Genomic DNA, 26,969 nt, shown 5'->3' with positions numbered 1-26,969 from the left:
CTATATAGACCAGCATGGCCTCAAACTTAAGAGACCTGCCTGCCTCTGCCTTCTGAGCGCTGGGACTAAAGGCGTAGGGCCACTACTGCCCTGCTAGACTCCTATGCTGGGATTACTGCCACTCGGCTGTCATGCCCAGCTTATGTATTTTATTTTTGTTCATTTACATACAATATCATGGATGGATGTATATACTTGTTCTGAAAGAGATCTGTAGCTGGATGACCCATCCTAACCTCGGTGTTACACAGAACTGATACTATCATTGGGAGTGGGGTGGGGGAGGGGTGTCTTGATAAACTGATACACCAGGAAAGAGAAAGGGGAAGTCACCCAGCCAAGGAACCTCCCCTTTCCTGCCTGCCTGGGATTTGTTTGTCTTCCAGGGAGACTGTTCCCTGCTGATATGGGGGTCTGTGGAGTGTCTAGCTTTGATTGGCATCTTTAGTACAGAGGAAGTGAGGAGCCCCCTTCACGTTCAGCTATTTCCCTCTGGACCAGCAGACTGGAGCCCCTAATAGATTCAGTTTCTGGCGCCACTGGTAAGAGCAGAAAGCCAGGGAGTGGATCCAGAATCATGATGTCAGAGTTAGAAGACCTCAGAGGAGGGAGGGGGTAGTAGAGAATTGCAGAGCATGGGCTAAAGAAGCAGAATGAATTCAGAAAGCACAGATCCTGTGCTAGTTTATGGCTGCATAACCTGAGGGAAAGTTCTAGAACCTTATAAACCCTAGTTTGTTCAGCGGTAAAAGGAGGAGAAGAATATGCCTGGCTCTGTGAAATGAGAGGATCCCTGTAAACAAAGTATTTCACATAGGACCAGGCCCAGGAGAGCTTAATGTTTGTCAGCTGCTGTTGTTTCTGTTTTCTCTAGCTCTGCAATTTCCCTTTTACAGTGGAGGCTCCCGATGGCCAGAAAGGAAGCACAGCTCATTAGCTGTCCAGCTGACCAGAGCTACTACCCTGGCGGGGCTGTGCCAAAGGTGTGTCCTGAGAGACGAAGGTCCTGCAATAACTGAGCTGAACGAGAGAGAGAGCGAGAGAGAGTGAGAGAGAGAGACAGACAGACAGACAGAGACAGAGACAGAGAGAGAGGGAGAGAGAGAGAGACAGACAGACAGACAGAGACAGAGAGAGAGAGGGAGAGCATGGCTGTGGGGTTGGAGCTTTTAGAGTGCCACAGTGCTCATCCCTCCCCACCCACCCACATAACCTCCCCATCAAGTAATCTCCTGAAGAGGCAAGCTCCTCCCGCTGGGATTATTTATTTTGTAATTAACAAAGGCTGAGGAAGTCCTGTTTAACGTTTTGGCTCAGAGGCTCAGAGTTGAAGTTTCGAACTACCCTGGACAAGGGTTTACTGTGGGCTCGCTCTTGCTTGCTGAATCAAATGCATTCTTACTATCCCTAAAACACTAGGGGCCAGAGGCTAAGTACCTAAGGCAGAAAGTGAGTTTTCCGAGATCCGAGGACAAAGTGTCCAGCCATGGAGAAGCTTCCAAAATCAAGCCACGGTTCCAGGCTCCATAATGTCCAGACTTCCACTGGCTTTGGAATTGTATTGGCCCCTAAGCATTCAGGGAGGGGTCTGGCTCTTCCACTGGTCACATCACGTCCTGGGCAGCAGCCCCAGTTTCTGGTGACCTTCCTGCTGGGCGTTTAGGTTGCGCCTCGCTTTGTTTTCCTGTTTGGTTGCTCGCTGCAGGCGGCCTTTCCCTGCTTCTGGGTGGGAACTGGGGGAGGGAGGGTGCCTCACACCCATCTCCACAGCTGTGTTTACACTTCACTGTTGGGGAAATCTGGGGCCTAATCTTTCCACAGTCCCTCTGTGCCCTACTCCAACACTTGCTATTTGATATCCCTGGGGGGCTTCACAAGGGAGGGTTTAGGACATTGGGTTGGGGTCACTTATCTGAAGGGATCTCAGGTTGGAAGGGAGGAAGGGAGACTATGGCAAGCCCTGTTGACATTCTGAGACGCCTCATCTCTTTCCCTTTCTACCAGGGACGGAGGACTAACCCAGATGAAAGTACACTTAGAACGTGCCCATCCCAGAAGGAACACATGATGTTCCATTTCTAATCACTGGTTTGAACAAAATCTTGCTTTGTGAAGGGGATGAGGGTGTACCGATTGGGGAGCTCTCCCCGGCTTCATTGGGGCTGGTAGTCAGAGACAGGACATGTTAAAACCAATATGATTATACTGAAATACAAGCCAATTAAAGAGGATTTGAGAAAATGGTCAAGTAAATAACACTTTCCTTCAGGGAGCAAGTTGAGCTGGTATTAATCAGTCGACTTGTGTTGCCAGACTCTCAGCCAAGCCAGGCAGAATGGCTGCCAAGGCAAATGAGGCATTAGGTTTCAGAAATTAAACACATAATTTTATTTTTCCGCAATAGGGGAAATTTCAGAAAAAGAACCAGTCCTATTAGACTGCTCAGCACACTGTGTCCAGTTTCCCTGGCCCCGGAGGCCTCCAATTTAAGAGCAAGATGTGCAGAGAGAAGCCAGAAGAGGCAAAGCTATTCCTTTCTCTCTGTAGCTTCCTGGGAGTAGGACAGAGAGGACAGTGTGGCTGAGGGCGGGGCCAAGAGAGAATGAGACTGATATGCTGGTTTTTCAAAGGTCCAGCTGCTGACCACTGGCCAGCAGATGTCATTGTAACCACCCAACCCCTGACAAAGACCTAAAGGGTTGCAAAAGAAAAAAAGATTCAGAAGAAGAGCTGGCCAAACACAGGCTTGCTGATGGTATCTGGTGGAACACTGTCAGCTGAGAAAATGCCTGGTCTGGGGAGGGGGGTGGGGGTGGGGGGAGGGGGTTTGTACCTGGCCCAGTCCAAGGAGGAGGAACACACTGGGAGGCAAAATTTCCTCCACGAACCCCATACTGGAGGATAAAGTGGAAAGTTGTTTTACAGTCCTTCCTTGACAAGAATTACTAAACCTTGTGGTTAGTCCCATGCCAATTACTGTGAGGAAGAAAGGGGTAAAATTGGGGGTGGAAGAGGAAGACAGCTAGGCTGAAGGAAGAGGTGGAACTCTGGCTGCTCTCCCCAACTCTCATCCTCCATCATATCTTTACAAATCTTTCCAACTCCCTTCCTTGCCACTTCAGAAACATCCCATGTTGTCACCATGTTGTTAGCTCAAATGTGCCTTTCTTTCCTCTCCACCTTTACTTGGCACACCTCCCAAGGCCAGGTCCCCTCCCTTGGCTTCAGTTATCAGTCTGTTGGTGATGCCCAAATCTCTCAGTAGTCTCTCTGACATTCAGATCCTCTGAACCCCTCTTTAGATAACACGCATTATTTTGAGAAAGTCGGGTATTACCACAAGACAACAGAAGGCAAAGAAGCTAGGGCCCCTTACTCAGCTTGCTCACTGTTAAGAGTTTGGTGTACGTTTCCTTTGATCTCAGCCTCACGTTTTTTTCACTGCGGCTGTACCCGCCTGGTAAAGCACTTGGCCTTCTCCAGGCAAAATGAGGCTGGCCCTTCAGCCCACCTCAGCAAATCAATAGAAGCTTATTCCCTCTCTTTTGGGGGAAATGTCTGATCTCTTTGGTCAGTGCTGGGTTCTTTCTGCTCCTGAGCTGAAATTCCAGGAAACCTCTGCCTATGTTCTTGCGTATTTGGTTCAATCTTCTTTCTGTCACTTCAGAGATTCTGACTTTGGCAACGCTTCTCTAATTATAAATGCGGTGCAAATGCTTTTAAAACACTGAAAGCCCAGGCTGTCCTCTGGGCTGATTAAACTTTTTTTTTTTTCTGGAAGGTGGTTTGCAGACCTCTTTAATTACTCGAATTCTCCAGACAATCTTAGTATAATCCAAGTTTGAGACCCAAATATCCCCATACCCAGAAGGCAGCAGAAATATAAGAGAATACTATTACACATTGCAAATATAACGGGATGCTAAACAGTGGTGGCACATGCCTTTAATCTCAGCACTTGGAAGGCAAGAGGTAAGCAGATATCTGGGTTTGAGGACAGCCTCAAACAGAGTGAGCTCCAGGACAGCCAAGGTTACAGAGAAGGAAAAAAAAAAAAAAAACCAAAATAACAAAAAGGAATACTTAATTTGGTTATTGAACAAAAAGGTACAAGAGGAAAACAGTAAAATGTTTTCTTTGCTTTTAAATTTATTATTATTTATTATTATTATTATTGAAATAGTCGTAGCAGCAATGGATGTGGGTGGGTGGGAGTGCTTCAGCCACCTTTGAGGTATCAGGATGAGTTGCTTTTCTCCTTTCACCTTTAGAGTGTGGGGATTAAACCCAGGTCACCAGGCTTGCCCAGAAAGCACCTTTATTCTGAGCCAGCTCACTGGACTAGAAACCCAAAGGTTGGTTTCCTTCCTTCCTTCCTTCCTTCCTTCCTTCCATATTCTTTTATTAAGACAGACGTTCATTATGTAGATCTGGCTGCCCTGAAACTAACCATGTAGATCAGGCTGGCTGGCTTCAAACTCATAAAGATCTACTTACCTGCTGATAGGTTACTCCTCTGCTGCTGGTGAAATGAGCCAATTCAAGCCAGATTAGATTATGGGCAGTTTTTTTAGGGAGCTGCTCTCAGGCAGGTAAATTCTCTGCTCCCAAGGATTGAGGCCAGGGGAGTTGCCATGGGGAAAGGGGGCGGGGTGGGGAGGGAGAGAGGAAGAGAGGAATGGGAAACACATGGAGAGCAGAAAAGGAAAAGAAAGAGGAAGAGGAGGAGGAGGAGGAGAAGGAGGGAGAGGGGGAGAGGGGAGGGGGAGAGGGAGAGAGAGGGAGGGAGAGGGAGGTGGATTATATGGAGAGATGTGGATTATATAGGGGGAAGAGAAGCCCAGCCCCTGGGCTGGAAAGTTCAGGATCAGGTGCCCAAGTTGGAACTGAGGGATGCTGGGAGGACTTGGAGGCCAGGTCTGTTTTGATATGTAAAATATGCACCGCAGTCCCTTGTCTCCAGATAGCTGCCTCTGCCTCTCAAGTGCGGGGGATTAAAGGTGTGTGCCACTATACCTACCTCCAAAGTTTTTGATAAAAGGAAAAGAATAGTAGGGGCTGCAGGAGGTTACAGTGGCTAACAGCTATGGCTATTTTTACAAAGGACCAGGGTTTGATCTCCAGCACCTACATGGTACCTCAACAATCAGCAACTCCAGTCCCAGGGGATCTACTGCCCCCTTCTGGTCTCCAAGTGTGCTTGCACACACATGGTACAGATACATATACTCAGATACTCAGGCACACAGCCACACATGCACACACACATATACAATAAAACCAAAAAAAAAAAAAAATGTATCTTTAAAAAATAACTAAAGGGGGCTGGAGAGATGGCTCAGTGGTTAAGAGCACCCGACTGCTCTTCCAGAGGTCATGAGTTCAATTCCCAGCAACCACATGGTGGCTCACAACCATCTGTAAAGAGATTTGATGCCCCCTTCTGGTGTATCTGAAGACAGCTACAGTGTACTTATATATATAATAAATAAAATAAATCTTTAAAAAAAAAATAACTAAAGGGCTGGAGAGGTGGCTCAGCGGTTAAGAGCACTGACTGCTCTTCCAGAGGTCCTGAGCTCAATTCCCAGCACCCACATGGTGGCTCACAACCATCTGTAATGGGATCCAATGCCTTCCCCTGGTGTGTCTGAAGACAGCGAGTGTACTCATATGCATAAAATAAATAATTATTTTTTTTCTTTTTTTCGGAGCTGGGGACCGAACCCAGGGCCTTGCGCTTGCTAGGCAAGTGCTCTACCACTGAGCTAAATCCCCAACCCCATAAATAATTATTTAAAAAAAAAATTAGTTAACCCCATATGAACAACAATGCCAACCAACCAGAGCTTCCAGAGACAAGCCACTACCCAAAGACTATATATGGACTGACCCTGGGCTCCAACCTCATAGGTAGCAATGAATAGCCTAGTAAGAGCACCAGTGGAGGGGTTGGGGATTTAGCTCAGTGGTAGAGCACTTGCCTAGCAGGCCCTGGGTTCGGTTCCCCAGCTCCGGGGAAAAAAAAAAAAAGAGCATCAGTGGAAGGAAAGCCCTTGGTCCTGCCAAGACAGAACCCCCAGTGAACGTGATTGTTGGGGGGAGGGCGGTAATGGGGGGAGGATGGGGAGGGGAACACCGATAGAGAAGGGGAGGGGAAGGGGTTAGGGGGATGTTGGCCCAGAAACCGGGAAAGGGAATAACAATTGAAATGTAAATAAGAAATATTCAAGTTAATAAAGATGGAAAAAATTAGTTAAAAGAATAACCTGGGGCTGGAGAGATGGCTCAGTGGTTAGGAGCGCTGACTGCTCTTCCACAGGTCCTGAGTTCAATTCCCAGCAACCACATGGTGGCTCACAACCATCTGTAATGGGTTCTGATGCCCTCTTCTGGTGTGTCTGAAGACAGCTACAGTGTACTCATATAAATAAAATAAATCTTTAAAAAAAAAAAAGAATAACCTGAATAACCTGAAGTCATGTAATTTGCCAAGGACATGTATTAGTGAATTCGTGCCCCTTTCATTGCATCATAGTGAGAAGTACTGCTAAGGTCAGCAAGAGGGCGCTCTCAGGAGGCAAAAAAGACACTTGCTACTGAGCCTGGCCTGATGACCTGAGTCCCAGCCCTAGCACTCACATGAAGGAAGACTAGGAACAACTTCTGACAGCTGTTACAAAAGAACACCATAGCAAGTATTAATGTACACACACACACACACACACACACACACACACACACACACACGCAAATAAATAAATAATAAGATATTTTTTAAAAAAGAACTTGCTAATTTCTGGTGATTGATATTTCCTACCTCTAAAGTTACTATTTCCTTCTTGCACTATTAAGTATTTTGTGGAGAGGTTAAAAAGAAATTATCAAGGCTGGAGGCGGTGGTGTATGCCTTTAATCCTAGCTTTTAAAATATATGTAGTGGGGCTGGAGAGATAGCTCAGTGGTTAAGAGCACTGACTGCTCTTCCAGAGGTCCTGAGTTCAATTTCCAGCAACCACATGGTGGCTCACCACCATCTGTAATGGGATGCTCTCTTCTGAAGTGTCTGAAGAGAACTACAGTGTACTAACATATAAATAAAATAAATAAATCTTTAAATTTCTTTCTTTTTTTTTTTTTTCCAGAGCTGGGGACCGAACCCAGGGCCTTGTGCTTGTTAGGCAAGAGCTCTACCACTGAGCTAAATCCCCAACCCCATAAATAAATCTTTAAAAAATATATGTAATGGTATGTCCATGCACTTGTGTGCCCGGTAACTGGAGGCCAGAAGGAGTCGAATCCCCTGAGACTTGAATTACAGATGGTTGTGAGGCTGAGTGCTGTGGGTACTGAGAATTGAACCGGAGTCATCTAGAAAAGCTATGTTGTTTTTTTTTAAATATGTTTACTTATATGTTTATTTATGAGTACACTGTCACTGTCTTCAGACACACCAGAAGAGGGCATCAAATCGCATTACAGATGGATGTGAGGCACCATGTGGTTGCTGGGAATTGAACTCAGGTCCTCTGGAAGAGTAGCCAGTGCTCTTAACCGCTGAGCCACCTCTTCAGCCCCGAAAAGCTATGTTCTTAACCTCTGATCCAGCTCTTCCTGCTCTGTGGGGAGATATTTTGATATAAGGTTTTATATTTTTAGGTAAAGGATAGACAGAAATAGGAATATCAAGTATGAATAAAACAATAACTTAAGAGCCCAGAGGTATTTGGGGTGTCGGTAAATACGAGGTATCAGAGTGAAGAAATTCTAGGCTGTCTTCCAAAACTTGACATGTAAGTTGTCTAAACACGGTTGGCGATGGTGCGCTGCTGAATAAAGTCTTCTAGAGATCCGTGGCTCCGGGATGTATTTTCTCTGGCAGCGCCACCTGGGAAAGTGTCAGACTACCGCAGTATCACCTTAGCGAAAACACATACCTGCGAAGAAGACAGCCCAGGTGCTCCACCTTCAAAGTGCGCACGCGCACGGAGTGGAGGCGCGGGGCGTGGCCGCGGCGCAGGGGCGTGGCCGTAGCGCGCAGGCGTCCTAGTGGCGAGTGTCTGCGTCTCAGGATGGAGGGTGAGTGAGTAAACAAGCCGGGGCTGGGCGGTGGGGCCGGGCCTCGGCATGGCGTGACATCGGAAACTCAGGGCTCGAGAGGCGAAGAGATGAGGAAACTGATGAGGGGAAGCTGAGGTCCATACCATTGCCTCACCTGGGGTAGCGCGAAGGGTGCGGTCCTGAATGTTGAGGGACCCGGGGCGAGAGCGCGTGCGAGCTGCGGGGGGCCGCGTGGCGGAGGGGGCGCGGCGGGGGCGGGCCCGGCTCGTGTCCCGTGCAAGCGTGGGTGGTCCTTGGCGTCTGCAAGGGACCCTGCCACTCGCAAGCAGGCGGGCCAGAGGCCCGGATCGAGCTTGCAGAGGCTTTAGGTGATGTTGAGGAAGGGGTGGCCAGGCCGATATGAAGGCGAAATGAGCGAGGTTCTCAAGGCGCCCAAGTGTAAGGGTCGAGCTTCCAAGGGTCGCGCGTCACCTCCCCAACATTTTGCTCCCGGAGCTTGCCGCTGATCTAACTCGCCTCACTTTAGTTCCGGGTTTGAGTAAAGATTTGCCTTCAAACTGTGACTGTCTCTCCGGTCCCCAGAATTCTCTGGAGAAACAAACGATATACAAATGAACGTGTCCTGAAGTAAAAGGGGAGGTACTATATGTGGGATGTAACTTGTCAGGAAGTAAATGTGAGGAAAAAATTTAAAAGGATTTTTAAGATTTAGGGTTTTTTTTTTTTTTTAATTTTTACTTTAAATGTGTGTGCACTCTGTGTGTGGATGGTACCAGGGGCATCAAATCCTCTGGAACTAGAGTTAAGGATGGTTATGTACCACACCATGTGGGTGCAGGGAACTGAACCCGTCCTTGTTCTTTGCAGGAGCAACAAGTGTTCTTAACCGCAGAGTGGCTTTCCAGCCCTTGGGGACTAACTTATTTTGGTCAAAGTGACCACTGAGATGATGTAGGTGGTGGGGCACAAGGAAGAGAATGGATGTAGATAGAGGTCAGTGTTGGGGAAAAACAAGCCAAGGAACACAAATAATTGGATATGTACAGGAATGACATTGAAAATGTGAGGATTTGGGGGTACATTTGCTACATGATCTCTCAGAATAAGAAATCTCCCACCCAGTAAATTTTTTTGTTTTTGGTCTCCGCATAGCCCTGGCTGTCTTGGAACTGTCCTTGTAGACTAGGCAGACCTTACACTAACCTGATCCTCAGGCCTCTGCCTCAGGAATGTTGAGGTTGGAAGGTGTGGCCCACCCTCCGCCCAAAGATTTTAAGATAAGGAAAGGACCTGGGCTGTTTTTTTTCCGGCCTGAGAAGGTATGACCTCTGCTAGTCTTTTGATTTTTGAGAAAGGTGGTTTTAGCCTTGGAACCCTAGTTGTGGCACTGAAAGGGAGGTGACCAGTCCACATAGGAGTGAATATATGTTAGGAGAGAAGAACTTAATCATGAGATCGGGTTGTGATGTGCAGGCTTTGAATCCCAGAACTTGGTTAATGGAATTGGGAGACTCGAGTTCAAGGTCAGCCTGGCCTAAACTAAATCCAGTGCCAAAACAACCACAAAAGTATGTAAACACGGAAGAACCACCTGTAAAAATGCAACATCTAATGGGATGTGGTATGCACACCCTTCTAAAGCCTTATGTGGTATGTTCTGACTCATTTAGTCTACATTTTTTTTAAAGATTGATTTATTATATATGTGTACACTGTTGCTGTCTTTGGACACACCAGATGAGGGCATTGGATCCCATTACAGATGGTTGTGAGCCACCATGTGGTTGCTGGGAATTAAACTCAGGACCTCTGGAAGAGCAGTCAGTGCTCTTAACCGCTGAGCCATCTCTCCAGCCTGACTCATTTATTCTAATACTTGTATATCTAACTGAAAAATCTTGTTTTTATTGAATGACAATGGATAGACCCCCCCCAAAAAAAACTTTATACCTATGTAGCTCATAACCAGCTAAGGCAGGGCCTTGCCTGGAGCAGACTGCTGTAGCTCTTCTCCATCAACATTGTATATCTCCAAGGCAGCATTTTCCTCTGTTCCTGGAAATAAAAATAAAAGTCTCCCCAAGAAAACCAAACCTGCTTTGATTTTTGTCACTCTTATCTGCAGGGGAAATGACCTGGTTCTATTAACTGGGAGCAGCTCCAGCTTGTGACTACTCTCTTAACTTGTGTTCTTGCCTCATGGTTGATTTTAATTCAAATATTGGTGAAATTGAGAAAAGTGACTCTCTCTCTCTCACACACACACACACACACACAGACACATAATAATTATATATGTTTTAAAGATTTTATTTATTTTAGGGGCTGGAGAGATGGCTCAGTGGTTAAAAGCACTGACTGCTCTTCCAGAGGTCCTGAGTTCAATTCCCAGCAACCACATAGTGGCTCACAACCATCTGCAATGGGATCGAATGCCCTCTTCTGGTGTGTCTGAAGACAGCAACAGTATATCATATAAATAAAATAAATCTTTAAAAAAAAAAAAAGCACTGTCTGCTTTCCAGTGGGCTGGGGAGATGGCTCAGCTGTTAAAGAGTGTCTGTTACTTTTGTAGAGGATCCTGATTTGACTGTCAGGACCCACATGGCCCATAACTCCAGTTCTAGGGGATCAGACTGACACTAGCTTCTGAACTCCGAGGGCACTGCTACTTTCATGGCACACATACACACATGTAGACCAAACACTGACATGAGATAAAATCTGAAAGTGAATTTTAGTTAAAATGAAAAATAAACATCATGGGAAAATGAAGAAGCAGTGGTGCCACGTGGCTCCAAAGCCTTTCTTACTTTGCTTCCTAACTGGATTATTAAGTAAGTAGTGAAGGGCCAGGTGTGGTCTTTGTGTGTGTTCTGTGTGTGTGTGTGTGTGTGTGTGTGTGTGTGTGTGTGTGGTGCTTTTTCTTCTACGGTAGGTTGTGTGCTAAGCATATGCAGCACTCTGCTATTTGTTTTTCTTTGTGTGCACTCATGAAGTCAGAGGTTATCTTTGAGGAGTAGTTTCTCCACCATGTGGGTTTAAGGGCTGGAACTCGGTTGTCAGGCTTGGCAGGAAGAACCTTTATTCAAATTTCACATTCTCACCCAGTGTGACGGTTCTGTTTGCCTCACATACCCATTTATAATTAATTGTATCAGCCTTTTTTTTTTTTTTTTTTTTTTTTTTAAAGGGTTGGGAATTTAGCTCAGTGGTAGAGCGCTTTGCAAGCGCAAGGCCCTGGGTTTGGTCCTCAGCTCCGTGGGGGGGGGGGGGGGGAAGGTTGGTTTATTTTATGAGTACACTGTTGCTGTCTTCAGACATACACCAGAAGAGGGCATCGGATCTCACTACAGATGGTTTTATGCCACCATGTGGTTGGTGGGAATTGAACTCAGGACCTCTGGAAGAGCAGTCAGTTCTCTTAACTGCTGAGCCATCTCTCCAGCCCTTATCAACCTTTTCTAAGTTAGCCATATTAGTGAGTATTCTTACAATCTCATTATTTTTTGAAATTAATTTTTAATTGCTTATCCATGTGTGTGAGTGTGGGTATCCCTGGAGGCCAGAAGAGGTATCAGATCCTGTGGAGCTGCAGTAAGAGGTGGTCGTTCATGGGTGCTGGGGATTGAACTCAGGTCTTCTGAAAGAACAGCAAGTGGTCTTAGTCCCTGAGCCCCTTATTGTGCTTAATCAGCATTTTCTAATGAGTCCTTTATGATCTGTTTGAGATGCTGCTCTTTATTAAGCTGTTTTTGTGGAGCTGAAGTTAATTATATGAAGATGTAGGCCCCAAACAGGACGTTTTGGGGTGTCTTCAGTGTACAATGACCATGATGGAAGGCTTGTAATACTTAACTGAAGTGTAAGTGCTGATAAAAAATGGTTATAGAAATGGTGTTTTTTTTTTGTTCCCCCTCCTGTGCCTGAGGTAGATGACCCGGTTTTTCTCCAAGGCTGTTCCAGATGCTCAATCGTTTGTTTGCTTTTTTTTTCTCTTTGTTGTGATAACCAATTAGGAGGCTCCAGCTGCTGCTGTGCTATCATGGAGCTGTACTTAAGTGTTGTGTTTTGTTTTACATTTTATTTTTATTTAGTGTATATGAGTGCTTTGCCTGGTAGTAGGGGAGGTCCAAAAAGTGTGTCGAATCTGGGATTGGAACTACATATGTTTGTGAGCTGCTGTGTGGGTCCTGGGAATAGAACTTAGGTCCTCTTGAACAGCATGCAGTGCTTTTAACCAATGAATCATCTCTCCAGCCCTTTCAAGTGTTTTTTGATCATGTCTACCTGTTTCTACAGTCTATTCATTTCTTTTTACATTCTGTGAGGAATCATCTGCCAAGTAAACTTTTAGAGACATAGAAGGTGAATCAAAAAGCCAAGTGAGATAAATATGGCTCGTGGACACGCAAGATTCCCATACCACTTAAATTGTAAGAGGAAGTGTGTTTTATTTGCGTTGTGACTAGTTAAAATTCTAGGACTTTTTCATGTGTATGTGTATACATTCCTTGCCAAATAAAACACTTGAGAAAAGTTAGATATGGCACCGTCAGTTGTTGGATTGTTTCGTTACTGTCATCCCCCAACAGACTGTACGTGGGTGATAACAGTTCAGTTATGACTCTAATGAAAATTCTGGTATTTTTCTGTGAATACTTCCTCTAAAAACTCTAAATACATGCCACTGTTACCACGGCCATTGCACTTACCCTCACCCTTAATCACCACCTAACCATCACTCCACCCTCACCCCACCACAGCCAGCACCCCATCCTCACCCCACCACAGCCACACTCCATCCTCACCACTGCCAGCACCCCATCCTCACCCCACCATGTCGGCGCCTGCACTGACACGGTACCGAGAATCGGGCGAAAGCCTGTGGGATTAAAGACACACACACAGGCTATTCGTGTCAAGCCAGGAGAGGGAGGGAGGGAGGGAGAGAGAGTGTGTGTATGTGTAAGTCAGAGCGGAAGAGTCTTCTGTAGCTTTTTTTTTTTTTTTCTTTTTTTCGGAGCTGGGGACCGAACCCAGGGCCTTGCGCTTGCTAGGCAAGCACTCTACCACTGAGCTAGATCCCCAACCCCTCCTGTAGCTTTATTCACCACTTATATACCCAAGTTCTCCAGGTAGAAAATATGTCTGGGAAGCACAGTGGGAAACCCTGGCTCGTGACTTCGGTAACTAAAGATCGAACACAAGACCTGAATTAATTAGGGAGAAATCCGAGAAGACCAGCCTAAATCTCAAGGATAAAGGCTGAGAAGGCAAAAGGCTGAAGTAAATCGACCACCGCCCAGGTGTGTCGGTTCCACATGCATCCGCTGGGCTCAGCAGGGGTCATGCAGTGGAGACAGCGGGTGTTTACTCAGGAGATACTTGGTATTTTCTTCCTGTGCCGTAAATTCATGGGAGAGGCTTTTGTCCAACAATCTCAAGACTTTATGGCAGTAATCTTAACTGTGGCCATAGAGTCACAAAGCAGCCAGGCCCAAATCCCATACAGCTCCCTACACCACCACAGCCACACCCCATCCTCACCCCCTCACCACAGCCACACCCCATCCTCACCCCCTCACCACAGCCAGCACCCCATCCTCACCCCTCAAAACAGCCACACCCCATCCTCACCCCCTCACCACAGCCAGCACCCCATCCTCACCCCTCACCACAGCCAGCACCTCATCCTCACCTCCTCACCACAGCCACACTCCATCATCACCCCTCACCACAGCCAGCACCCCACTCAGTACCACCACAGCCACACCCCATCCTCACCCCTCACCACAGCCAGCACCCCATCATCACCCCTCACCACAGCCAGCACCCCATCCTTACCCCTCACCACAGCCACACCCCATCCTTACCCCCTCATCACAGCCACACCCCATCCTCACCCCCTCACCACAGCCAGCACCCCACTCACTCAGTACCACCACAGTGAGTACTGGGAGCATCTGGGTAAGTTTTTCCCTATTACTAATATCCAGTTTCAGTTGGATAGAGCGATTTGTTCTGAGCTTACTGTTTCAAAACATGGAACTTTGCACTTGTCACTTAGCTGCTTCAGAATGATCCTGAGTTCAAAGCATAACCTGTTTCAAAAATTAAAAAACAAACAAAAAATGAGGCATGTGTTTGGGAAGGGAGGAGAGACGGGGTGTGTGTGACGGGGACTAAGTAAGAGCAGTGAGAGAACTTTTGTTAAAGCTGTCTCCTTAAACTGGAGTTTGCATTCAGGTCATGTGGGTCTCAGTAAACATAGCCTAAGGTTTCTGAGGCAGCCAGTCCTGTTTGTGGTTGAAGTACTTCTTCATTTCCTGGAGTAGGCTTGTTACTCAGTTTGTTCAGGGCAGAGGTGATAAGACCAGAAGAAGCCATGTGTGCTGTATCATAACTGCACTTGAGTGAAGGCAGGAGGATGGAGAGTTCAAAGTCACATAGGGAGTTCAAGGCCAGCCCCTGCTACATGAGACTGTCTCAAAAAATAAACCGGACTGGAGAGATGGCTCAGCGCTCTTCCAGAGGTCCTGAGTTCAACTCCCAGCAACCACATGGTGGCTCACAACCATCTGTAATGGGATCTGATGCCCTCTTCTGGCCTGCAGGCATACATGCAGGGAAGAAGTTGTATGATGTATACATAATATATAAATAAATATTAAAAAAACAAAACAAAACAAGAAGCAGGCCAGCTTAGGATGCCACCGGATGAGAGCCAGGCACTCAACCTGTCCTGAAGTAAATGGTTTTTAAGGAGTTAAATGCTGTAGATTTCAGATGGGGAACTCTTATCAATTATGTCCATGATTCAAATGGAGATAATAGAAGCTGAGATTTGAAAGGTGTGGGCTGTTTGGCCTGTTGACACATGCCTCTTTAATCCCAGTCTTCAGGAGGAAGAGTGGACAGATCTGAGTACAAGGCCAGCCTGGTCCATGTAGTGTATTCCAGGCCGATCAGAGCTACAAGAAAGGCCCTGTCTCAACCACAGAACTAAACACAAAAGTGATTTTGAAAACTCTTGGGCTTTAGCTTTAAGGGACTTAGAGTGGGCTTTATGGGCAGTGAAAACCCACAACATGTAAAATCAGTAAATAAAAATTTATTGGGGTTGAGGATTTAGCTCAGTGGTAGAGCGTTTGCCTAGCAAGCATAAGGCCCTGGGTTCAGTCCCCAGCTCCGAAAAAAAAAATTTATTGACTTTAAATTTTGCCTGGGACTGGAGAGATGCTTGCTGCTCTTCCAGAGGATGAGTTTGGTTCCCAGCATTCACATTGGGTTTCTTACAGTCACCTTTAATCCAGCACAAGGAATTCACAGCTCTCTTCCTTGTCTCTACAGAGACCTGTACACCTGTGAAATATATGTTCACAGACACATAAAGAAAAGAAATCCTTAAGAGGCAATTGCAGCCCTTTTGGAGGACCGGATTCAGTCTCCTGTACCTAAGCCAGGCTCACAGACACCTATAACTCCAGTTCCAGGGGATCTGTGTGCCTCTTCCCAGTCACTGTGGGCATCACATGCACATGTACAGCCCCACCCTCACCCCAATTTAAAATTAAATAGATAAAAGTGTCTTAAAGGGCCGGAGAGATGGCTCAGAGGTTAAAAACACTGACTGCACTTCCTCCCAGAGGTCCTGAGTTCAAATCCCAGCAACCACATGGTGGCTCACAACCATCTGTAATGGGATCTGATGCCCTCTTCTGGTGTGCCTGAAGACAGTGACAGTGTACTCATATAAATAAGCAACTCTTAAAGATTTATTTATTTATTTTATGTATATGAGTACACTGTTGCTGTCTTCAGACACACAAGAGGGCATCAGATCTCATTACAGATGGTTGTGAGCCACCATGTGATTGCTGGGATTTGAACTCAGGACCTCTGGAAGAGCAGTCAGTGCTCTTAACCACTGAGCCATCTCTCCAGCCCCCAATAAGCAACTCTTTAAAAAATATTTTAAAGTTAAAATTTCAGATATGGGGTTGGGGATTTGGCTCAGTGGTAGAGCACTTGCCTAGCAAGCGCAAGGCCCTGGGTTTGGTCCCCAGCTCCGAAAAAAAGAAAAGAAAAAAATTTTTCAGATATACACACAATGTTAGAACAGCTGTTAATAACTACATATTTTGATACATACCTTTAATAGCATTTTTTTAAATGATTTTTTGAGACCATGTCCAGGGTGAGCTCTGAGTAACAAGGTTGACCTTTAACGTTAGTCTTCCTTCACAAAGCTGGATGTGTGGTGGAGACCTAAAATCCCAGCACTTTTGAGACTAATGCAGAAAAATCAAGAGTTCAAGGCCAATGTAGATTATATAAGATTCAGTATCAAAAAGGCACACTCACACATACACAGTCTGAAACCTCTTGTTTCTGTTTGGAATTTTAGCTTTATTTATGGCTCCTTGAAATGATTTTTGAAACGTAAACTGTTTGAGGGAAGTTTGAGCAGAAGTAGTTCTCAGGGCTGGAGAGAGAGCACAGAGGAGCACTGGCTGCTCTTTCAGATAACCTAGTTTGGATTCCCAGCACCCACGTGGTGGCTCACAGTCATCTGGAACTGCAGTCACACGGGGTCTGATACCCTCCTCTGGTTTCTGCGGGCAACACACACACACACACACACACGACGCATATGCATATTTGTAGGCAAAACACTCATACACATAAAATGAAAATAACTGTGATTAAAAGAAATAGGTCTAGCAAGGTAGTTACTTGCTAGAATAAATAGAATAAAACTAGATTTTATTGATTTGTACATATATTTAATGTTTTAAGTCTATCCACTGGTTAAGCCTAGAAATTGGGTAAGGAGGGGCTGGAGAGATGGCTCAGTGACTGTGCTCTTCCATGGGTCCTGAGTTCAATTCCCAGCAACCACATAGTGGCTCACAACCACCTGTGATGGGTTCTGATGCCCTCTTCTGGTATGTGGGGATGGCTATAGTGTACTCATACATTAAAATAAAATAATATTTTTTAAAAAAGCAATTGGATAAGGAAAAAAGCTTGGTGATTGCGGGAATGCACTTGATTGAAAGTGTTGCTTTTTTTTCTTAATTAAGAAAATATTTATTATATTATGTATATGTTGGTTTTGCCTATACATGTATATTTACACCACATATGTGTCTGAGTGTATGTGGTGCCCGTGGAGGTCCTCTGCAAGAGCAGCAAGTGCTCTTTACCTCTGAGCTAACTCTCTAGCCCTAGAAGGATAGAATTTTGAAAGCAACTTTCTAAATAGTGTCAAGCATCTTTGAGACTGACTTAATATACAAAATGGCAGCAGAGACCCTGAAGTTTTCTGGTTCTGGAGAAGTATCCTGCTCCGAGACTCAGTATCTGAATATGCTGGACTGATTCATAAACCCATGTATTCATTCTCATGAAAAGCTGAACACGGGGTTGGGGATTTAGCTCAGTGGTAGAGCGCTTGCCTAGGAAGCGCAAGGCCCTGGGTTCGGTCCCCAGCTCCGAAAAAAAGAACCAAAAAAAAAAAAAAAAAGAAAAGAAAAGAAAGAAAAGCTGAACACTTCTTTTTACCCTTAGGTCTCGCCATTCTTCTGAAGAACAGAGGTACAGTATAAAGTCCAACATTTCCTGCTGCATTCCGTGAGGTAAGTAGAGCATATCACACTAAATTCTCTAAATTTCCAAATGTAATTCAACCCCACCCCCAAAGGAAAGCTGCAGCGTGGTCAGTGTCTGTGGGGCTGCAGCTGATGTGCAGGTGAGAGCCTGAGTATCAGCTTGGACTTGGTACATGCATCCCCCTTCTCTTGGGGCTGGAGGGATGGCTCAGCAGATAGCGCTGCTCCTCCAGAGGACTCAGTTCAGTCCCTACATAACTAATCCCAAATGTCTGTAACCCCAGTACCAGGGGCTCAGAACCCTCACATGACCCCACCACAGTACACAGAAGAAATGAATGAATCATTAAAAACCCCTCTCTCCTTTTTATTTATTTATTTATTTTTTTGGTTCTTTTTTTTTCGGAGCTGGGGACCGAACCCAGGGCCTTGCGCTTCCTAGGTAAGCGCTCTACCACTGAGCTAAATCCCCAACCCCCCCCTCTCCTTTTTAAAAGATGTATATTTTTATTTATGAATATGGGTGTTTTGCCTGCATAACTGTCTGTTCACCATGTGCACAGAGGGCCCGAGGAGGCAGGAAGAGGGTGTCGGATGCTCCGAAACTGGCCTTGCAGTAGTGAGTTGTACTTGCAGCTCTTCAGGGGGACTAGGTTGAGCTGCAACATTCTCATTGGGCTGTTTACAACTGCTTGTGACTTCAGTGAGGTTTGAATGAACACTGAAAAACTTAGCTCATGCACGTGCACATCCACAGATACACACATACTTGTAATTAAAAGTAACAAAAGTAAATTTGAATTTAGTGAACAGTCATCAATGGATCCAAAAAAAAAAAATCAAGTCTTTAATAGCTATGAGGACAGGGATTGCCTGGGGATTGAACTCAGGGCCCTGGCTCATGCCAGGCCAGTCCTCTGCCATTGAAGTTCATCCTGTTTTGTTGTTTGAGACACTTTTGCTCTGTAGCTCAGGGTTGCCTGGAACTGGTTATATGGAGCAGACTGGCCTTGACCTCCTGGCCTTCTTGCCTCTGTCTCCCGAGTGATGAGATTAGACATGGGTATTTTCTCTATAAAGTTCTACAATGTTTTCGTTGGTTGTTGCAGTGCCGGGGCTAGAATCTAGAGCCACACATGTCCACCGTGATCTCTGCACTTTGAGCTGCACCATGCTGCTGCGGTTCTAAGTGTAATGCAAGGCACTAAAGGCTGACACACATTGTAGGTTTTCACAGTTCAGACCAGAAATTACTCCCGCAAGACCTGTTTTCAGTGGAAATTTTAAATTCATTACTTGGGCGTTCTGATGTACCACAGTCATTTAAATTCAAGGAAGTCTTCCTTCCCAGGTAATCAAGTGGTGTTTGTCATGTCTGTCTTTCTGAGTCCAGGAAAATGGATATAGCAAGTCCCCCAACTTCCAAATGCATCACATACTGGAAAAGAAAGGTGAAATCTGAATACATGCGGCTGCGGCAGCTCAAACGGCTTCAGGCAAATATGGGGGCAAAGGTAAAGACGGCTCCCAAGAGCAAGGCTGTGTCTCTGTGTCTGTCCGCTGTGCACTTAGGGGCTTTTCCTTTGTGACCCGAATTAAACTCTTGACAGTCTTTGCCTTGCCTTTGCTAGGCTCTGTATGTGGCAAATTTTGCAAAAGTTCAAGAAAAAACCCAACTCCTCAATGAAGAGTGGAAGAAACTTCGCGTCCAGCCTGTTCAGCCAATGAAGCCTGTGAGTGGGCACCCTTTTCTGAAAAAGGTACTTTCGGGGGTTGAGCTAGCCCTCCTTTCTCCTTAGACATGAAGTTATAAATCTAGCTTGAAAATTAACCATCTTGCCTATCCGTCCTCTGTTAATGAATATGGTTGTGACTTTTCATAGAAAAACAAAACATTTACTGATTCTTTTGTCCACAGCGTCCTATTTTGTGCTTGATAAACGTAGATACTAGGAGACAAATTCTCTAGGTAATGGGCAGAAGTGTGCCGATCAGAGCGACTGCCTTACTGTAAATGAATGTTTGTTTACTGTTAAATTGAATCGTAAGTTTAAAAGCACACTCTCGCTGGGTATGGTGGCACGTGCCTTTAAAGCCCAATTCAAGAGGTGGAGGCAGGAAGAGTAAGGAGTTTGAGGTTGAGCTTGGCTACGTAATAAATCAGGTTATCCTGGCTACTGTAGAGCCTGTGTTTAAAAGGGAAGAAAAGCACTCTTGCTTTCAAGAGGTAATACTTTTAATTTTTGGTTGCTTGTCTTTATTTTGCTCAAATTGTGTGTGTGTTCCCACATGCGTGCATGCACAGGTGCTCCCAGCAGTTGAACTCAGGCCATCGATTGGTGGCCAGCATTTTTACCTAACGCGTCATCTTAATGGCCTGGTAAATTTTTTTTTTAATTCTAAAATCTGATAGTGTTTTAAGACCAGTGAACATTCCCAAAACAGGATATAATTAATTTGTCCACCACTTTGCTTCCCCATGTGCAGTCTCCATTACCTCTGTAGCTGTATCCAAAGTCGAGATCTGTTAGAAAGTATTTCTGATCTCAAGTCCCAGGATTCTGAGATCCTCTAGGAGATCCATACTCTGGCAGATGCAAACATCTGTAGGGTATGGCAAGTGTTACCTCAAACTCTGTAGAGACACAGATGTGAGTTAGTGACAGTCCCTGCTTTCCACAGCTGTTCAGGTTAGCGGTTCCCTGTAGGAGCTGCCATTAACACTTGCCCAACTTAATAGCTTAGAAGAATTTGGAGACTACTGCTTGTGCAGAGGACCTGAGTTCGGGTCCCAGAACCCACTTTGGTGACTCCCAGCACCTTTAACTCCAGGCATTTGATGTTTCTAGCCTCTGTGGGCACTCACACTCATTTGCATTCGTACATAGACACACACATACATACATAATTTAAAATTAATCTAAGAAGATTTCAAAGAATATGGGGATGGGGTGTGGCTCAGAGGTAGAGTGTTTGCTTAGCGTACATGAAACCCTGGGTTTGATCCTAAGCTCTCTCTGCATTAAACTGGCACGATGACACACATCTGTAATCTTGGCCCTCAATGGGGGAAAAAAGGTTAGAAAAATATCAGCATCTTTTTGGAAGGAAACTGTAGAGTGTTTCTTATAGTTTTGTTGTCATTCATTTTGCTCTGTGGCCTAGCCTGGCCTGAATTCACCGTAGGGTAGCCTGGCCTCAGACACCGAGGTTATCCTGCCTCAGCCTCCTGAGTGTCGGTGTTGTGGGAGTGATGCCGTGGTAGGTGACTTACAGCTGATCCTCTCTTGAGTTCTGTGCTTACTCACTGTGAATCACTGCTTTCCTTTCAGTGTACCATAGAGAGCATTTTCCCAGGTTTTGACAGCCAGGATATGTTGATGAGGTCTCTGAACACAGTTGCATTGGTTCCAATCATGTATTCCTGGTCCCCTCTCCAGCAGAACTTCATGGTATGTGTTGAAAACGCTGACACATTGTTTAAAACTGTGTTGTCATTTTATGCTGATCTGTGTGAAGGTCTTTTAGAGTAAAGACTGTCAGGGCATGCCACAAAACTTGGACCTAGAGAGTGCAAGGTTATTGTAACTCACTCGCTCTGAAATGATAAATATATTTTAAGCAGCAGAGAGGCTCAGCAGATAGAGGCACCTGCTACCAATCTGCCCGGCAACCTGAGTTCTGTCTCCAGAATCCATGTTGTAGGAGTAAAGAACCGACTTTTGCAAGTTTTCCTTTGACCTCTACATATATGTGTCCTCCACCCACCTCCCCAACACACACACACAGTCTCTGTCTCTCTGTCTCTGTCTCTCTCTCTCTCTCACACACACACACACACACACACACACACTCTCTCTCTCTCTCACTCTCTCTCTCTCTCTCTCTCTCACTGCAGATTGCACTATCCTGTTAGATTTTGGTGCTCTCTAAAATACACTTCTGATGGCTGGGTTTTTTTGTTTTTTTAATTAACGAGATAGGACAAGACTCCCAATTTTCTTATTACCTTGACCCAACTTTATAATATTACTCACAGTTAAATGTGGCTGAGTCAGACCCTTTAGGCTTAAGCAGTTTGCCATCTCTGCTGATGGAGCAAGTCTCTCGGAATCCTCTAATGGCAAGGTACTCTGACAGTGGCGGAGAGAACAGAGGTGGCTGTGGGTAACAGTGCCTTCGTGTAGTCCTTTATCCTGACGCCTGCCAGGATCTGGTCCTCTCTCCTCTAATCCTGTCACTCATCATCTGCCCACTGAGAGCAGTGCTCCTGATTAGACTAAGACAGGGTCTGCAGGAGGGAGTCATCTCTCAGAGTAAAACTGTCAGGTGGTTTTACTTGATCCCCGGGGATTGAAGAATGACTAGGTTGGCACTGGAGTGTAGCTTAGTGATAGAGCATTTGCTTAGCCTTGGTGTATGTCTGTGTTCTCTGCTGAACACCTTTCTCCTTTAGTATTATTTATTGCCCTAAAACATCTATGACCTGTGTTGATACGAGTTATAACCATGCTTCTTCATTATGGGGAAGTGGATGTTTCTGTTTTTATGGTACCTGTAGTCAAATTTTAGGCTGGGACATACCAGTGCTAATGTCAAGGTAAACAGTTAGTGGTTGATATTTGACTAAACTTGTTTTTTCCCCCTAAGAGTAGTGCTGCCCCCTTCATTTAAGGTTTTGTTGCCAAACAAAATGGCTGATCCTTAAAAGGCATGTCAGAGACTCAGGCCAAAGAAAGACCAGCAGCAGATGTTCCATTGGATAGGAGGGAGGGAGACAGGGCGGTTCATGGGATGAATCCATCGTTTTGCAGGTGGAGGATGAGACGGTTTTGTGCAATATTCCCTACATGGGTGATGAGGTGAAGGAGGAAGACGAAACTTTCATCGAGGAGCTGATCAACAACTATGACGGCAAAGTCCATGGTGAAGAAGGTAGTGGTCCTGGGCTCACTGCAGGAGGGCTTTGCCCGCACACTGCTGCCATTGTTCTGTCCCGTCCCTGTGGGCGCATGCTAAAGAGTATTCCAGTGTGATGACAGGACTTAGGATTAGAATTCTATATTACAAAAGAAGCGGGGCCACAACAAGAACTGCCTAGCAATCGGTGGCTAGGACGGTGTTTGTTGAACAGGTGAATTTAATCTTTGACATTTTCCATAAATACATCAGAGGCCATCTTGATTTTCATTTCTCTTTCTCTGAGAAGAGCATTGGGCATATCATCTCTGTCATAGTACTTTAGTCCAGGTTTCCTCTGGATTCTCAGAAACTGGCTTAAATATCCTTATTTTATCAAAGCAAAACATTTGAACTTAGTTGTTATTTTTTTTTTAATTCTTTTGAGTTTTTGTTTGTTTATTTTATGTGTATTGTTGTTTTGCCTGTACAAATGTCTGTGTACCATGTGTCTGCAGTGTCCAAGGAGGCCAAAAGAGGGCAGTGGATCTCTTTGGACCTCAAGTTCCTGAAGGTTGTGAGCAGCCATGTGGGTGCTGGGACTAGGTCCATTGGGTTGGTCCTCTTAACCTCTGAATGGTTTCTCTAGCCCCTTGTAATTTAAAACAAAACCAAAAAACATTTATTTGGGGGATGCAGTCCACACTTGCCACAGTGTGGGTATGGAAATCAAAGAGTTAATTCTCTCCTTCCACCGTGCGGATGCAAAGGATTGAACTCAGGTCACCAGGTTTGACAGCGAGTGCTTTTACCCAGCCAGCCGTCATCATCTTGCCAGGTCCTAGTTTTAATTCTAGAAAAGGTTGTTAGTGAATAAAAAGTAGGAGGAGGTGTTGGATGTGGTGGCAGAGGCAGGAGGATCTCTGAATTTGTGGACAGCCAGGGTGACACAGAGAAATCCTATTTTGAAGAATTTAAAAAAACAAACAAACAAAAAAAAAAGTAGAAAGGGGACCTGGGCATGGCAGTGCACCCTTGTAGTCCCAAGAACTCAGGAGGCTATGGCAGGGGAGTTGCAAATTCAAAGTTTGATTAAGGCTGCAGAGGAAGTTCAATGCCAGACTAGGCAATCTAGTGAGACTTGGGATATAGCTCAGTGAGAGCGCATGCCTAGCCTGCCCACAGCCCTGAGTTCAGTGGGGAGAAAGAAGAGGGCCTGACTCCCCATGCAGACGCCAGCCAATAGCCCTGCCTGCTCCGGACAGTTAACATTCAAAAGTGCACCCACAGCACCCTCTAGTGTTCAAAGACATTATTTCAAGTTGTATAACCAAATGGACTATGATTTTTGAAAAAAAGTGTCTTGATTAAGAGAAGTCACTATTGAGAGGTAGCACAAAGCCAAGCGATTTTTCACTTGACTGTTATTTTTCTGCCTCGCTTGTAGTTGTTGGCATGCATTTGTTGTTACTGTTTGATGATCGGAGAGTTTGTCTGTTTAACAGCCCTGGCTGTCTTGGAGCTCGCTTTGCAGACCAGGCTGTAGACCTGTAGAGCCCTGTCTTTCGAAGACTGGGATTAAAGTTTGTGCCACAAAGTTTGTGCTAGGCTTGCTGTTGAGATTTTGAACAGCAAGTCCAGTGCTAACAGTGACCACAGAAATTTGAGACTGGTCTCCCTTTATAGCTTTGACTGTCTTAGAACTCACTATATAGACTAGCCACAAACTCAGAGATCCACTTGCCTCTGCTTTCCAAGTGCTCGGATTAGAGGTGTGCACTACCACACCTGATAAGACAGTCTTTTTAAATGTCCCAGTGTTTTGCCTATTTGTATGTCTAGGTAAAGGTATTGAGTCCCCTCGAACTGGAGTTAAAGATAGTTGTAAGCTGTTACGTGGGTGCTGGGAATTGAACAAGGGTCTTCTGGAACAGCAGGCAGGGCTCTTAACCACTGGGCTATCTCTCCAGCCCCAAGACCCTGTCTTAAGTGGGTAGGAGGGGGAACCCTACCTATAAAGATGAGGCCACCACTGCTCACTTTTCTCCTCCTTGTGTTCCAGAGATGATCCCTGGGTCTGTGCTGATCAGCGATGCTGTGTTTCTGGAGTTGGTAGATGCCCTCAATCAGTACTCGGATGAGGAGGAGGAAGGGCACAATGACACCTCCGATGGAAAGCAGGATGACAGCAAAGAGGACCTGCCAGTGACAAGAAAGCGGAAACGCCATGCTATTGAAGGTGCATAGCCCCACTCCCACAGACTATTTTGAAGTTGACAGGGACAGGAAAGAAGGGAAAACTTGAGAAGTGTATTATTCGCTAAAAAATATTCATGCTTCTCATTGGTCTATTTAAAAGAAAAAACTGGTCATTAACTGATAGCTTCAGCTGACTGAACTAGCTGAAAAAAAGAACAACTTCTAGAATAATCACTGCTATTTCTAATTCTAGTGTGTTTGGAAAATCTGGGAAGATATAAAGGAGAAAATAAGATTATACTTCAATCTTGCTACATAGGAATAATCTGATTATTTCTTGTAGATTTTAAATTGTACATAAATAAATCATCATGATACTAAATTGAGATCGTATGGGTGCATGATATAAACTTTTATCTTATTAATTTTATAAATATTTTCCAAGTCATTAGTATTTAACTCAGTATTACTTGGCTGTGAAGTTTGCTATGCAAGCATGAGGTCTCCAGATACCCAGGAGCCATGGAAATGCAGAATGGGGAAACCTGTCTGTACTTCTGGCCTTCTAAGGGCCAAAAGGGCATCCCCAAGACAAGATGGCTAGCCAGAATATTCATGTTGGCAAATCTTGGGCCAAAGGATAAGGTGGAAGAGGAGTGGAGGAAGATGATTCTAGAAATCTGCCTCAGGACCTCACATTTGCTGGCATGCATGCCCACATGTGTGCCCACATACACAAATACACATCTGCATACATGCCCATGCACATAAGACTGGGGACAGAAGGAGTTGTCAGATTACGGATTTGCACTGTTCTTTTTTTTTTTTTTTTCGGAGCTGGGGACCGAACCCAGGGCCTTGCGCTTCCTAGGTAAGCGCTCTACCACTGAGCTAAATCCCCAGCCCCTGCACTGTTCTTTAATTGTATATCCAGAGACATGTCTCTCTTCCTGTGAAAGAGTCCCAGTGTCAGTCCCGCTCCTCAGCACAGTGTCATGGTGGGTCTGTCCGTCTTCACCTCCGAGAGACCCTTCTCTTGATTCTATCAGGACTACAGACTTTGTTGTCAATATAGTTGAGGTTTGGATGAGCACAGCAGCTCTAATCACTCTGCTGCACCCAAGGGGGAAAATCCAGACAGCCTTGCCTACACTCACGAGTTCACTGTCATTTCCCATTCAGGCAACAAAAAGAGCTCCAAGAAACAGTTTCCAAATGACATGATCTTCAGCGCCATTGCTTCCATGTTCCCCGAGAATGGTGTCCCTGACGACATGAAGGAGAGGTAGGGAAAGCTGTTCCTCTCAGGCTACACCCAGGCTCGTGAACAGATTCTTAGCCAAGCCCGTCTTTTGCTTAATAAAAAGCCCTGTTGTGTGCCATGGTTTGCTTGCACTTCTGACTTTCTTGTCTGGTTACCTCTGAATGTCCCTTGTCATATGAGGGTTCATTCTCTGTGCTGCTTTTGAGGCTGAATGGGCAGAAAACTTGCTCTGTCCTTCTGGATAATTCTACCAGCACTGAACTTACCCAGCCACCTTCTCCTTACTCTGATACAGCCCTGCACAGTTCCGATGGCATGTCCGCTTAGCTGCTTATCGTCCCACCCACCAGGCCTATAAAAACCACCCATCCTCCCTTGGCACGCCAACCCTTTATGGCAGTTCCCCTGGTTACAGTGGGGAGTTTCCTAAAGAGGAGTTCTCTCTTTTCTTACAGGTATCGAGAGCTGACAGAGATGTCGGACCCCAATGCACTTCCCCCTCAGTGCACACCCAACATCGATGGCCCCAATGCTAAGTCAGTGCAGCGGGAGCAGTCTCTGCACTCTTTCCACACCCTGTTCTGTCGGCGCTGTTTTAAATACGACTGCTTCCTTCACCGTGAGTGGGGCTGCTCTGTGTGAAGTGCTTCTCTCCTCCCACCCCAGCCCAATTCCTCCTGTGTATTTACTCTGTGGAGTTCCCAGTTCCTGCTCTGGCAAGGGCTTCACAAAAGGCCAGGTCTGCCTTGATTTGCTGGGTGACACTGATATGGTTTGCATGATAGGTTCAACTTAATTAAACACTGGGCTTGTCCCTTGGTGCCTCCCGTCTTTGAAAGGATTGTATAGTTATGAGAACTAAATTTTCTGTACCCTTTGGGTCACCTTCATATGGAGTTAACACCTGCCATAGCTCCCTGACTCGGTTT

General features: G+C 45.5%; 1 protein-coding gene and 2 long non-coding RNA genes across 7 annotated transcripts in view; 2 read left to right on the top strand and 1 right to left on the bottom strand.

Annotated features, from left to right (window-relative positions):
* On the top strand, window positions 1–2,248 carry LOC120095184 (uncharacterized). Of its 2 annotated transcripts, none has more exons than XR_005490451.2 (3): window positions 1–542; window positions 875–983; window positions 2,005–2,248. It is a non-coding gene; the product is annotated as an uncharacterized LOC120095184 (long non-coding RNA). The 2 variants fall into 2 exon arrangements; XR_005490450.2 differs by having other exon boundaries at window positions 8–542; window positions 897–983.
* A 1,334-nt stretch (window positions 2,249–3,582) lies between these two features.
* On the bottom strand, window positions 3,583–8,073 carry LOC134480876 (uncharacterized). Its single transcript, XR_010055811.1, has 2 exons — window positions 7,938–8,073; window positions 3,583–7,619 (listed from the first exon to the last, which is right to left on the bottom strand). It is a non-coding gene; the product is annotated as an uncharacterized LOC134480876 (long non-coding RNA).
* Window positions 8,000–26,969, top strand: part of Ezh1 (enhancer of zeste 1 polycomb repressive complex 2 subunit) — a 35,951-nt gene continuing 16,981 nt past the window's right edge. Inside the window, exons 1-9 of one of the 4 annotated variants that reach the window (XM_006247318.5) lie at window positions 8,000–8,079; window positions 17,638–17,705; window positions 19,072–19,192; window positions 19,310–19,438; window positions 21,011–21,130; window positions 22,493–22,613; window positions 24,640–24,816; window positions 25,959–26,061; window positions 26,496–26,659. In XM_006247318.5, coding sequence (XP_006247380.1) covers window positions 19,076–19,192; window positions 19,310–19,438; window positions 21,011–21,130; window positions 22,493–22,613; window positions 24,640–24,816; window positions 25,959–26,061; window positions 26,496–26,659 — 931 coding nt within the window. In that variant the 5' untranslated portion in view covers window positions 8,000–8,079; window positions 17,638–17,705; window positions 19,072–19,075. 4 annotated transcript variants of the gene reach the window in all.

Source organism: Rattus norvegicus, chromosome 10 (assembly GCF_036323735.1).
Source record: "Rattus norvegicus strain BN/NHsdMcwi chromosome 10, GRCr8, whole genome shotgun sequence".
Classification (NCBI taxonomy): domain Eukaryota; kingdom Metazoa; phylum Chordata; class Mammalia; order Rodentia; family Muridae; genus Rattus; species Rattus norvegicus.
The sequence above is the reverse complement of the archived record's forward strand: the minus strand, read 5'-3'. Positions and strand labels throughout refer to the sequence as shown.